Source organism: Uranotaenia lowii, chromosome 3, assembly GCF_029784155.1.
Source record: "Uranotaenia lowii strain MFRU-FL chromosome 3, ASM2978415v1, whole genome shotgun sequence".
Taxonomy (NCBI): domain Eukaryota; kingdom Metazoa; phylum Arthropoda; class Insecta; order Diptera; family Culicidae; genus Uranotaenia; species Uranotaenia lowii.
The window spans coordinates 26,340,497-26,353,094 of record NC_073693.1 but is presented as its reverse complement, the minus strand read 5'-3'; the positions used below and the strand labels follow the sequence as shown (position 1 = coordinate 26,353,094).

Here is a 12,598-nt window from a genome sequence, read left to right as displayed (position 1 = left end):
TAGAAGCTTTTAACAAAAAAAAAAAAAAAACAAAACTGTGCTGCCCTACGAATGCTTAAAGATTTCTTTCGGATTTATTGTAGCTTGAAAATTTGTTGCTTTGAAATTTTAAAAATCAGGAGTCATAAGCTCGTTTATGTGGTAAAATATCTTTCAACAAAAAAATAGTACATTTCACTTAATTTCCCCAACAAAAAGTGTTTTAAGTTCATTTCTCAATCGAAAAAGAGTATATACCTGTGCTCTTAAAAGAGTACGTATGGTATCACTACCTTATACTTTGGATAAAATTAAAAAATAAATAAATTCATTCTTATACAATCCTTCAAAACATTACAAAAAATTTAAAATTCAAATATTTTCAACCCACTGAAAATGAGTATTTTAGAACAACTGTTCAGTTTAAAACAAAAAAGAATATAATTAAATACGGTTTAAGCAGTAGGGGAGCATGAGGATACTTGATTCCTTTGCTATATCTTGAAACCGTCTTACAAATATCAAATGGGCTAGAAAAATGTGTCAAATCCACAAAACAACAATGTTTTTATTTCAACAAATTAAAAAAAAAAATCCGAGTTATTGAACTTTATTTTAAAAATTTATCAAAATTTGATTCTAAGATCTTTTTCTATCACTTTAAAATGTTTCCCACATGAAAAAAATTATAATAAAAATATGTATTAAAATATGTTAATTATCAGAGTATAATACGAACTTTATTATGCCGTTGCTTCATAAAACAATATTAAAATCTCATTTTTTTTTTGGAAAAGTTTTATAAAATGTATTTATGGGTTTAATTGATTCCTATAGTCCAAAAATCTGTAGTTTTCTTCTGGATGGAACGTGATCATTGGTAATCACGATATTTCTTACATTTGTCTAAAAACTTATGTTTATCCAGTTAAATCACAGCTAAATAGGATTCAAAAAAACTGTGTTTATATAAAAATAAGAAAATTGCGTCTTGATGTAAGCAATGACATTAGGGTAGCAAAAGACAATTGCAATGACAATCTTTCAGAATTCACTTTGCCTGATATTAATATCTAATATGGCAAAAAATAGACAACGGACCTTTAATCTTTGGATTTTCCTAGATTTTTGCCTTGGATCAGGGCACCCTGAATTAAGAATCAAGTACTCAAACTGGATTTAGTATCCTTCAGCTAAAAAAAATATCACAATATTTTTTCGTTTCATGAAAATGCTTTGATGTTATGTATCGTTTTAGCTTTACGTGCATATAAACTGAAAATTACACGCTGGCAGAAAATGAAAAAGACGACAAGTTGCTAAATTTTTTCAAAAAGATATGATGAAAATAAGAAAAAATGATCAAGTATCCCAAATAAATTAAAATAAAGGAAGAATTTTAATTTATTTCATTATTTTCAAAATTGGATCAAGTGTTTTGAAATTTGTATATTTGAGGTAGCCAGAACTATTTCAGCGCGTCACCAGGCCGGACAAATTCGGGAAGTTTAATTTAAAAATTTGGCAAAATCCAAGCATTTGATTTCAAAGTTTTCGATCAAAGTCCAAGCAATATCCAAGCATATTTGGTCAAAATATACGAATAATCACATCAAAATTCAAGACAAAAAAAATTTTGTCATCAAAATTTAACAGCAGATTTTAAATTGTATTAAGGCTTTTAAAAAACCTTTTATGATTATTTTTATGAAACTTGGAACCCTTGAAGCCTAAGGGGTATAAGTGCATGAAAGCTTATTTCGAGAAAACACACTTCTAAGTTGTTGTGTTTGACAATTTTCCATGTATTTTCGAAAATTTGTATTTTGCTTTGGTCGGGGCATAAAGTCAAAGTCACTGGCCCTTAATCCGAGCTGTCCGTGAACCAGCTTAAGTAGAAAAAGAAGAAGTATTTTGCTTTGGAACATGAAATTATGTAAATAGAACTAAAACAATCTGAAAAAATCATCAAATAAAGTTTGAAATATGAAAAATCATTTGGCATCATTAACTCAAAATCGACCATTTTGTCACTTATACCCCTTTGGCTCTGAGGGCCTCATTTGTAAAAAAAAATCACCACACATGCTGTTTTTTAAAGTTTAAAATGAGAATGAGAATGAGAATAAACCCGCGCGAAATTTGAATTTTTCCAATGAAATTCAGGCAATTTTATTTTTTTTAAATTTTATATAAAATATCTGGGCCAACCCGGATAAAATATCTGGCGTTCTGGATACCTTAAGTATACTCTGGCTCTTTCAAACTCCTTTATTTTAGATCTTTGTAGTTTTTGGCTCCTCTGACTCAAAAGGTTGCTGACCACTGGGCTAGCTACAACTTGTTTCAACTCAAAAAGAATGTTAGAGGAGACTTGATCTTTGCTTAGAGAGGTTTTATTTGCGCAAAATAAAATTTAGACTTGAAATAAGTTGAGATCCATGTTGCTTTTCATATCTCACCTTTCAAGATCACTGAGTTTTAAAAATCTCCGCTGAACTCAGTAGATAATTTTAGTTTATCAGTTTAAGTAAATCTAACACAAAAAAATGAGAGCTCGCTGGGGTTTTCTCAAATAACGAACGATATGTCAACCTTTTTACTACATCAATTATCAAATATTAACATTTGTTTTCTTCTCCATTTCTTTTCTTTGCAGAAAGCCTTAGGGATTACTTTAGTAAATTCGGAGAAATCACAGAAGTAATGGTGATGAAAGATCCCACGACACGAAGGTCTAGGTAAGTAACCACTTATTTCAGTAAAATGTAGTTGGATTTTTTTTTTTATTTTTAATTTTTTGCACTTTTTATAAACTTCAGAACATTGCAATCGCTAATATTCTCTCCCGATAAAGATAACATACAATTCCCATCGCTGCTCCCTCGAACGCCTGCCACTAAAATATTGAAACCCGAACCCTTTTAGGATAATTTCATGAAAATATCATCAGGCAATACACCTGAATGCCTCGATGTTTAAAACATTCAATGATTGGCACCGCACACAGCAGTCACGGACCAAATCATTAAAATTAAAACACCAAAACGCAAACCGGGGGCATTTATTTTCGGGATATACAGAGATTGTCAATATTTGTTGTGTTTGGTTCGAATTGGAAGGAGAAAGTAAGGTTTTCTGGAGCAACAGCAATCTGGAGGAAGAAGGGAAAAAAGTGGCCTTCCCGGAGGGCATCCCAGGGGATAATCAGATTTTTTCCCCGGGATCAACGTTACCTTTTGCGGGGGAATTTCAGTTGAACCTTTCTGAAAGCTCCACAGAATGCCACCACGTCATGTAATCTCACATGAATAATAAAAACTCACATATTCACAATTGGCGACCGCACGCGCTGTCAGTGAATTTCTGCTGGGAAAATAAAATCTGCTTTGAAAATGTTTTCGAAAGCAGTAATTTCATAAGTGCACTTTTATCGGGTAGAGCTGAGAATCTCTTTTAAAAATCAACAAAATGTTTTATCCAACAAATTATGATTCTACACTTTCTTGTAAACTTTAAAGAATTATTTTATTTTTACATGAAATTTCGATGAATTTAATACTCTAGAAAGGATACAACTTTGATCATGACAATTTTTTTATCGATTCGTTCTTCGTTAAAACGGCATCTCCCAAAGGCTGTTCATCTTGCCTTCTTTTTTCTACTATTTTCGACATTTCCTCGAGCGATAATGTCACTTTATCGCTTATCTAACTGCGGCAACTAACTAACCGGCAACTTGTTCTCATTCCAAGTTTCTGATTTGCTTAAAATAAACAAACCCAAATGACTTTCTGGTGGCAGCACAAAAAAATAATAAATTTAAATAATTTGATCATTATCATGCGGGAAGTGTTATTGCCATATTCATTCAACGTCAATTTATGGCAACATGTTTCTTTTGAATTCTTTTTTTTATTTTTGGGAAACATATTTCCCCTTTGTGAAAAATGACACCCAACAAATTATGGTGACACAGAGTTTTCGGTAGAAAAACACGTGGAAGTTTTGCGACATGTGGCTTTTTGTATATCGTGTACAGTGAACTTCCACATCTTGGAAACGGTTTGGTAAGTCTAGGTGAAATAATTCCTAGACTTAAAAACACCGAATCTTTCTGTCCCAAAATTCAATTCACTTACATTACACAACATAATGCATTGTGAACACAGGATTATGTAAGCAATAGCAGAAGTGTTAACAATCTTTCTCTTCCTCTCACTCGCCGAGCTAAATCAGGCTTAAATCGTCAAAGCCAAATCCATGGATCCGTACTTCATTCCAGGGAAAAACCGTCAGCTGCTTACATAACACCTTTCAAAAAACCGTCCCTCAGAGCTGCAAAAGTATGAAGGTACCAACCCAAAAATGCCGTCACCATTCAAAGAACAGCTCATTCCTCGGAAAGGGGGAGTAAGAACTCTTAGCATCAAAAATGTGACGAAAACACGGATTAGGCTGGTTGCTTTCAACGATTTGTTGAATGACACAGGCTAGAGAAAAAAAAAGCTTGAATAAACAGCGGCACAGTTTTCAAAATCAAATGAATTCCAGTGGAGCAACAAAACAGCACTTATTTTCACCGTAGGACCAACTTTCTTACTAAATACTTGGTGCTTCCACCACAACCAAACGTGGCGATGCAAAACGTCATTTCAGCTGTTAAAATTCTGATATTTGAAAAAAAAACGAAGCAAACATTCGCCCTGAAGAAGAAAAAAAAACATGATTCGCTGATGAATTTACGAGCTTTTGCTTCCAATAGGAGCGAAGCGAAATGTGATGGAAATCACAAAGCAATGTAAATTGTGGTTCGCTTCGATGGTTTCAATGCTTGATTTGATAATCCCTTCAAGTTCTCGTGGTTGTAATGGTAAATTATAGTCAATGGTTTACAATTTTTTTTTCGATAACAAATGAGAAAATTGTTAACGTTTTTTCATCTTCGGAACTAAGACGGAATAATTGCGAAAGAAAAAATACGCACAAAAAAAGAAAAATCAGGTTTTTTTATGGTTCAAGCCAAAGTTTAAAGGAAAATTACTTTTAATGTGAAGAACATGTACCTTACTCCCTATTTTTGCTAAAGTTCCTGAAAATCAAAGGGAACCCCGAAAAATTTGTAAGGGGTCCAATAATTAGAGACTTTCGACTTAGATGTTTAATTTTTAGATCTGACATCACCAAAACTTTGTTTCAATACCAGAAAATCAACAAAGGCGCGAATTTTCAATCGGATCAAAATTCAGAACCAATATTGAACATTTCTTTAAAATTTTATCAGCTTTACGCAAATGAACTACAAGTAAGTAAACAAAAAAATGTTTCAGCTCTCGTTCTGTTTTAGAGCTGACGAGGAGTAAAAGTGTTTGGGATATTCATAACAGAAATTTAGATGTTTTCAAAAATTAAAAAGCTGTAACACTTTTTTATAATAATACTAGCTGATCACGTATGAACTTCGTTTCGCAAGCAATTGTAAAAAATTGATAAAATAAGATTATGTTTTTCAAAGAAATTTTAATTTCTTTAGACTGAATAAAATATAACTATTTAGTAGGAGCGTTCTAATTAAAAAGTTAGAAAACCACCACATAAACAACGTATATGTTTCTTTCCAAAGCCCGTTCTTCAATTCGTACGTTTACCCGTATAATTTCCACAAAAATGTCGAGATGCTGACTATCCAAAATTGTATACCCATAATTCTCAAAAAATAACTGTGTACAAATTTTCCTCATCGATCCTATGCATTAACTTTTAACTCATAATTCCACAAAACGGATTGATTCGTCTTACCTCAAAAAACCCTGTGTGCTTATTTTTACATCCATTTGTTTGCCCATCTCTTAAAATCCTGATGAGGAATTTTGAATGCCAATCCGATGCATAATAACATCAATATCTAAAATCATATTCAGTTAATGTATACGACCTCTTTTGCAGACCCTTTACACCAAATTTGATATTTAAAATCCCTCAAACTTCCTGAGTGTCAATTTTTATCGAAATCTAGTAATGAACATTGTCCAAATCGCAAAAACAGTGATTAGGCAATATGGACGACCCCTTTGGCCGACCAGTTATACAAAATAAGGCTGCCCGTCATTTAAAACCCACTTGCATCAATTTTCATTGGAATTCAATGAACAATAACGTCCGTATCACAAAATCAGTGAACATGAAATATGGACGACCCCTTTTGCCGAAATTTAATACCTTAACTCGATTATTCGTCCCTGAAAACTAACGTGTGGCAATTTCCGTCTTAATCCAAATTATAATAACGTCATTATTGCAAAAGCAGTGAACTGGTAATATGGGCGACCCCTTTTGTCAACCCCTGTTCCGAAGTTTTAGAATTCGAATCAATTGTTCGTTTCTAAAACCCCCGTGTGCCAATTTTTCATCTCAATCCGCTGTATAATGGCGTCAATATGGCTGAAAAACGATGAACAGGTAATATGAACGACCCCTCGGTCGACCCCTTTTACAAAATTTGATACCTGAAACTGGCTGCCCGTCTTTTACAAACCTCATATGTGAGTTTTCATTGCAATCCAATGTACAATAACGTTTGTACCACAAAAAAAGTGAAGCGGTAGTATGGACGACCCCTTTTGTCAACCCTTCACACCAAATTTGATACCAGAAATCGATTATCTGTCCCTGAAAACTTCATTGTGCCAATTCCCATCTATGTCCAATGTATAATAACGTTAATATCGTAAAAATATTAATGAGGTAATATGGACGACCCCTTTTTCCGACCCCTGACCCAAAATTTGATAATTGGTATAAATTGTTCGTTCCTAAAAACTCTCGTAAATCCGGATAGTTAAGAAAAAAAAAATGGTAAGCTAAGGTTTTAATGATTTCCGATGATCTGGTTCTTCTATTTTCTATTTTTATTAAAATAAAAATAAATGTTTGTTGACTGAGATCGGATTGTGGAATCTGGATCCAGTCTATCATTAATAATTTTCATTTTGAGCCTTTGAAAAAATCCCGCTTTGAATCTTGGTTTCGCATTTGAAACTAAAATAAGATTTTTTTTTATCCATGTTCGAAACTCATAATTCCGAAATCCGTTTTTAAAATTACAAACCATTTTTAATATAAAGATTTGAAATTCTTTCCCCTTATTCTAATGCAGAAATAAATCTCAAAAATAAACTTAAAAAAGTATCATAATGGTTATCAAGAATTGAAAAATCAGGATTTCATCATTTGTCATTTTCATTCAGATTTAATCGTTGAATTACAAATAAAATATTTAAAAAAAATAGAGATTTTTGGTAAAGGATTCTGCTGTAAAATTGAAAATTTTAAGTTTTCAATTTTGATTCACAAATCGATTTCAAATTAAGAATTTAGTTATTTTTTTGGTTCAAAATGCAAAACTAAGCTTCGGAATTAAAATTTAAAAATGCCCAAAAAACATAACAAAACAAGTGAAAACTATAATCAAATTATAAGATCTGAATTCCTTTTCAATTTAACGTTCTTTGAAATATCTTAACTATAATTTAAATCTGTTTTCACAGGATTTTAAAAATGAAATAAATTTTTTATGATAATTTTTGGTTTATTAAATGACTTGTACTCAATCATCAGGTTGAGGCGAATTCAGCTGGAAATATATTTTATTGGTTTGTTGTTAAACATTATTTTTATTGTAGAAACCTCAAAACCTAAGATCTTAACAAACATCTTTTTGTGGTAGAAATCTGAGCTGAAAATATGTTTTTTGGCTTGCAGTCTTTTTGCAAGAAAACGCAACTTATTGAATTGCGTAAATAAATACGTCGTTTTTGCTTAAAACAAGAATACAAACCGAGAAATATCCACCGGATAAACATAAATCTGAGTTCCTCGAGTCAACAAGAATTGATAATAAATCTGATTTTAACCCCAAACTTTTTCTTTCAAGTTTATTCCTAAATATTCGATATATTTTCACCAAATTTTTCAAGAACCCTCATTTATTTTTAAAGCTTCAAATAACACTGTTAAAATCCGGGACTAATTTTCAAAACTATATAGTTATTCCCGTTAATATGAAAAAACTTAATCCCAAATAATGAGATACTCTTAGTATCACTTTTTTTAAAACTATTCTCTATGTATGCATTTTTCAGGAAATTTTTATAGTAAATATTTTGTCACAAAACTCCACCCCCCTTCCCTGTTGTGAAGGAATTATGGAAAACTGCCTATTGGGCCCGTTTTGGGCTCCAGTTTTTATTTCATTTCACAAGTCTACAGGGCTAAGGTTGCCGAAATCACAGCAAAATCTATGTTTTCACAAAATTTTTAGCAGATTTTTATAACAAAACCTGTGTCACAGAGCACAGAATTTTCATAACAATCACGGAACTCACAGTTTTTTCAAAACTATGTTACATTCTGTCAAAATTATATGTTTTTCCTTACGGCCCTGCTTCGAGACATGATAACCTTTTTTTAAATTTTTGTAGGAATTTTTTTACAAATAAATCAAAATCGACTGATTTAACGTTTGTTTAATTTTTTTTCTTCAAAAACATTTCAAGATTGCTATAAACAAAAAAAAAATCAATATGTTTATTCCATTCCGCTCAAATCTATCTGACACAAGGCTGATAAATTTCAGTCAATATCGTTTCATCTGACCAACGTCTAGTAGTCAATGTCATCGAAAGAATATCAAAGTCGTCTACTAGTTGAATGACCAAGCTACAATGTCAGTCAGGCAGCAATGTCAATATTGAATGACATTTTTGCACTCCACTCGAATCACTCATACGGTCGTCTTTCTTTTTCATTTCCTGGCTGTGTTGGGGGGGAATTTTACGTTATAAGTTGCACAACAGTTAAAAAAATGTAGTTGTTCGCTGTAAGAAGAAAAAAGTCACAGCAAGCATAATGTCGTTCATTCAACTTGGTCATGACATTGTAAGCTTATTTCGCTGACCAAAAATCAGTATCACATAACATAGACATGCTAAGCAGTATCAAAGTCGGCTGATATTGGCTGTCTGACACTGATAATTTGCAGCTCTGATCTGACATAAAATTGCAATTATTGTGAAGCCTTAACTTATTAATTTTAGTTTTCATGGTTTTTCCTCGGATGGCCATTCAATATAACTATTTTTTTTATCTGAAAAACTTTCTATAAGTTTATCATTTTACTTATATATTATGGTACCTTTGAAATATGAGAGAACTCCAAAATATGTTTTCAAATTAATTTAAATAAGATTCATCAGCAGGGAAATCAAATTTAATTTGAACCAAAAATTTCTTTACACAAATGAAATATCTCAAGTTTTTGCATAACTTTGGAATTATGGATTCCAATTATTTTGAATAATTGAAAAATAAAATCATAAATCGTTTTGAAATTTTTATTTTATTTTACAAGTTTATAGCAAGGTTGCCGAAATCCCAGAAAAATCTATATTTTCACAGAGTTTTGAGAAGATTTTTAATTACAAAATCTGTGTCACAGAGCACAGAATTTTTTTGATCTAAAATGTTAAATACACTCGGTTTGTCATGATTTATAAATGAAATTAATGGGAATTGTTTCACAGCAAACCATTTTAGAATGTTTCGGTAAAATCACCGAAAATCAGAATATTTTTCACAATACATAGATTTTTTGGCATTCTTGGTCTACAGTTGGTTTGAAAAGTAATGAAATAAAATTAATTTTTTGCTTAAAATCATAAGTTGTCAATGGTGATGTTAAATTGATTGATTGAATCATTGCTTCATAAACGCATGAAAAACGCTTAAGAAGTTCAATAGTTTCCTGAATCAAAATAAGATTAAAACTCTCACTTAAAGACTTTTTTAATAAATAAAAAAATAACAAAAAAAATTAATCCTAATTTGGATGTTGTAGCTTTAAAAATATAACTATGGCAATCATAAAGTTTATTAAAAAAAAAACTGGAAAGCATAAATTTCAGGCTACATTTTCTTAAACATTTGAGAAAAAAAAAGAATATTTCAAAAAAAATTTTTGGTGAAAAAACTTAACATTTATTTATAAAACTTGGAATTTAATGTGAGTTTATGATAGAGGTTGGTGGAGATACGTCTTTTTCAATAAATATCTTCAGTGTAAATAATAATTTTATTTAACGACATTTTGCAATTCTTATTCAAATCTCAATACTAGAGAGTCCTATTCCGGAATTTCACGTGAAAATAAAATTTTCAGAAACTCTCAAAGCCGGGAAATGCTTGAAAATCCCGAGAATTCACAATCCCAACAAACAAAGTGACATTACAAAAAAAAAATAATAATAAAACGATAAAAATTCAGCAAAAAAATGGTTGTTCTTCCCTTATTCATGGCTTGGACTAAACAATATTTTTAAAATTGGTTTCTATTTCTATTTGATTAAAAAAAATTCTTAACAATGCAGAGTTCAAGTAAAAACAGGCAAAAAAATCTGTAAGATCAAACAATTCCAATATAGAAACGATACGAAAAGAATTGGTATGCTTCTTTTTTTCAATACTCATCAATACGAACTTCACGAACAAAACAGTTGACAGTTGAAACAAATGGATAGTTATCTGAAACTTTACGAAATTTGATGAATTACTTAGAGTCAAGTAAACCAACGTCAATCGATCTTGAATTTTTTTTTTCAATTATTTCAATTTTTTGCAGAAATTAGCAGTCACTATTGTCAGTTATAGTAATAATACCCATTGTTTTTGAATTCATATTCAAATTTTTTTTCTCAAAACCTACACTGATTAATTTATATTTTTGCATGTTTTCATTGTTTGAATTATCTACTGGATGAATTTGGAAATAAGTTAAACAAAAATTCGGAGTAAATTTTCTTGGATTCCGTTTTTTTTTTAAATTTATCACAAAAAAAGGATTTTCTCTCAGTATTTGTATCTTTAAAAATAGTATTAGAAAAAGTATCAATTTTTTAATTTTTTTTTGGATTTGCTCATTGAATTTTTTAGGCTTGAAATCAAATTGAAATGTTTTATAATACTTTTTCTTTTAAATTCAATACTTACCATACAGATAAGATTTCGTTTGCCATAGAGTTAAAAAATCTTCTTTCCAATTTTTTTTGGGAAAAAGATCATCAGATTTTCCGATCTTGGTTGGTCCGATCTGGTTGGGAAATGGATGCTTTGCTTAAGACCTCTTCAATAATATAAAGATTCAAACAACTCTGGATTGAAACAAAAATAGTTAATTTTTTTTGGCGAACAATCTTTGGGAGATACAACTATCGGACGGAATTCTGTTCAAAAAATTAAAAAAAAAACAAAACTTTTATTCGTCAAAACATCTGTTAACCTTCCAAAGCCGTTCGCAAAATATCCGTTTCGGGGAAATTTGAGTTGTATTTTGATTTCGTTCTCCTGGTTGTAAATGTTTACCGATTTCGATGATATTATATTCATTGTGTAGGTAATTTATTCTAATTACTCAAAATTTCAAAATAAAGTCGTTAAGTATTACCAGGTTAACAGAAACTGGTTCAGAAAGTAAAAAGTCCGAAAAATCAATTTTATTTTTTAAATACTTATAACTTCTGACAGCTTCTTAGCATTCAAGTGTTTCATTGATGTTTGAAATTGTCAAGAATCCATCTATCCGACAATGTATAAATATGTTGGAGTCCAATGAAAGTTTTGACCGCTATCTCAGATCTTCCGGAAGAAAAAAATCTTACTTCATAACAACAACATCCAGTTTTGGCTTTGCTTAGCTGTATTTCATTAACCAATGGATCGATTTTCAAAACTCAATTTTTAATTTTTTGTCGTTAATTTGATCATTATTTTCTTAGAACATACTTAGTCTGTCCAAATTCCCAGTTCTTCAGTATATTGGAATGATTATAAAGAGGTTTAAAATTTGCGCTTCGGGTCATATTGACCCGAACAGCTTTGGAGGGTTAAGAAGAAGTTTGCATTTTGAAAAAGAATCATGGAATCCATTTAACACATTTTGATTTTGTGAAATGTTTGCGTCAAAACTTTTATTGTATTTTTGTGGCAAACATATAATCAAATGACAAATCATGCTAATTAATTTACATTTACTTTAAGATATATTTTTTTAATTTTGTTTCGTCTATTTTCAATTAAAATCAATTCTTTGGTAGTTTTAAACCATCTTTGAAAACACATATATCTAAACTATTTTGAAAATTAAAGAACCATTTTGTTAAACATTCTGGGATATTTAGAAGTTTATAAATGGTTAAATATTGATTTTTGAATAAATTTTAACTACTCAATCAAGCAAAAGTCTCATAAAACAGGTACGAGAAAGTTAACTCAACCCTATCATTGATCTGAAGTACCTTCTAGACAGCTCAAAATTTAAGTATCGATACTTTAAAGTTTCAAAACAAGCCTAAATGACCTACTATTCAGCTTCAACCGGCCTTTTAATTCAGCTTTCAAAAAATCGTAAAACAAGCAAAACATTCTCTCAATTTCACTCTAGGCAATCAGTTCATATCATCTTAATATTTTACTTTTTGCTGGTGATTGTAGCCTATTCACAGAACGTTTAGGCTTCTTAGTCGTATATTTAAACAAAACAAAAATCAGCCCATTTTCTCAGTGTCCT

The 12,598-nt window shown here is 30.7% G+C and overlaps 1 protein-coding gene across 3 annotated transcripts in view; it reads left to right on the top strand.

The window, feature by feature from the left end:
* The window catches only part of LOC129750611 (RNA-binding protein Musashi homolog Rbp6-like), a 1,283,036-nt gene that overhangs the window by 679,850 nt on the left and 590,588 nt on the right, over positions 1 to 12,598 (top strand). For all 3 annotated transcript variants that reach the window (XM_055745578.1, XM_055745576.1, XM_055745575.1), the window contains exon 3: positions 2,639 to 2,720. In XM_055745578.1, coding sequence (XP_055601553.1) covers positions 2,639 to 2,720 — 82 coding nt within the window. The remainder of the gene's footprint in view (positions 1 to 2,638; positions 2,721 to 12,598) is intronic.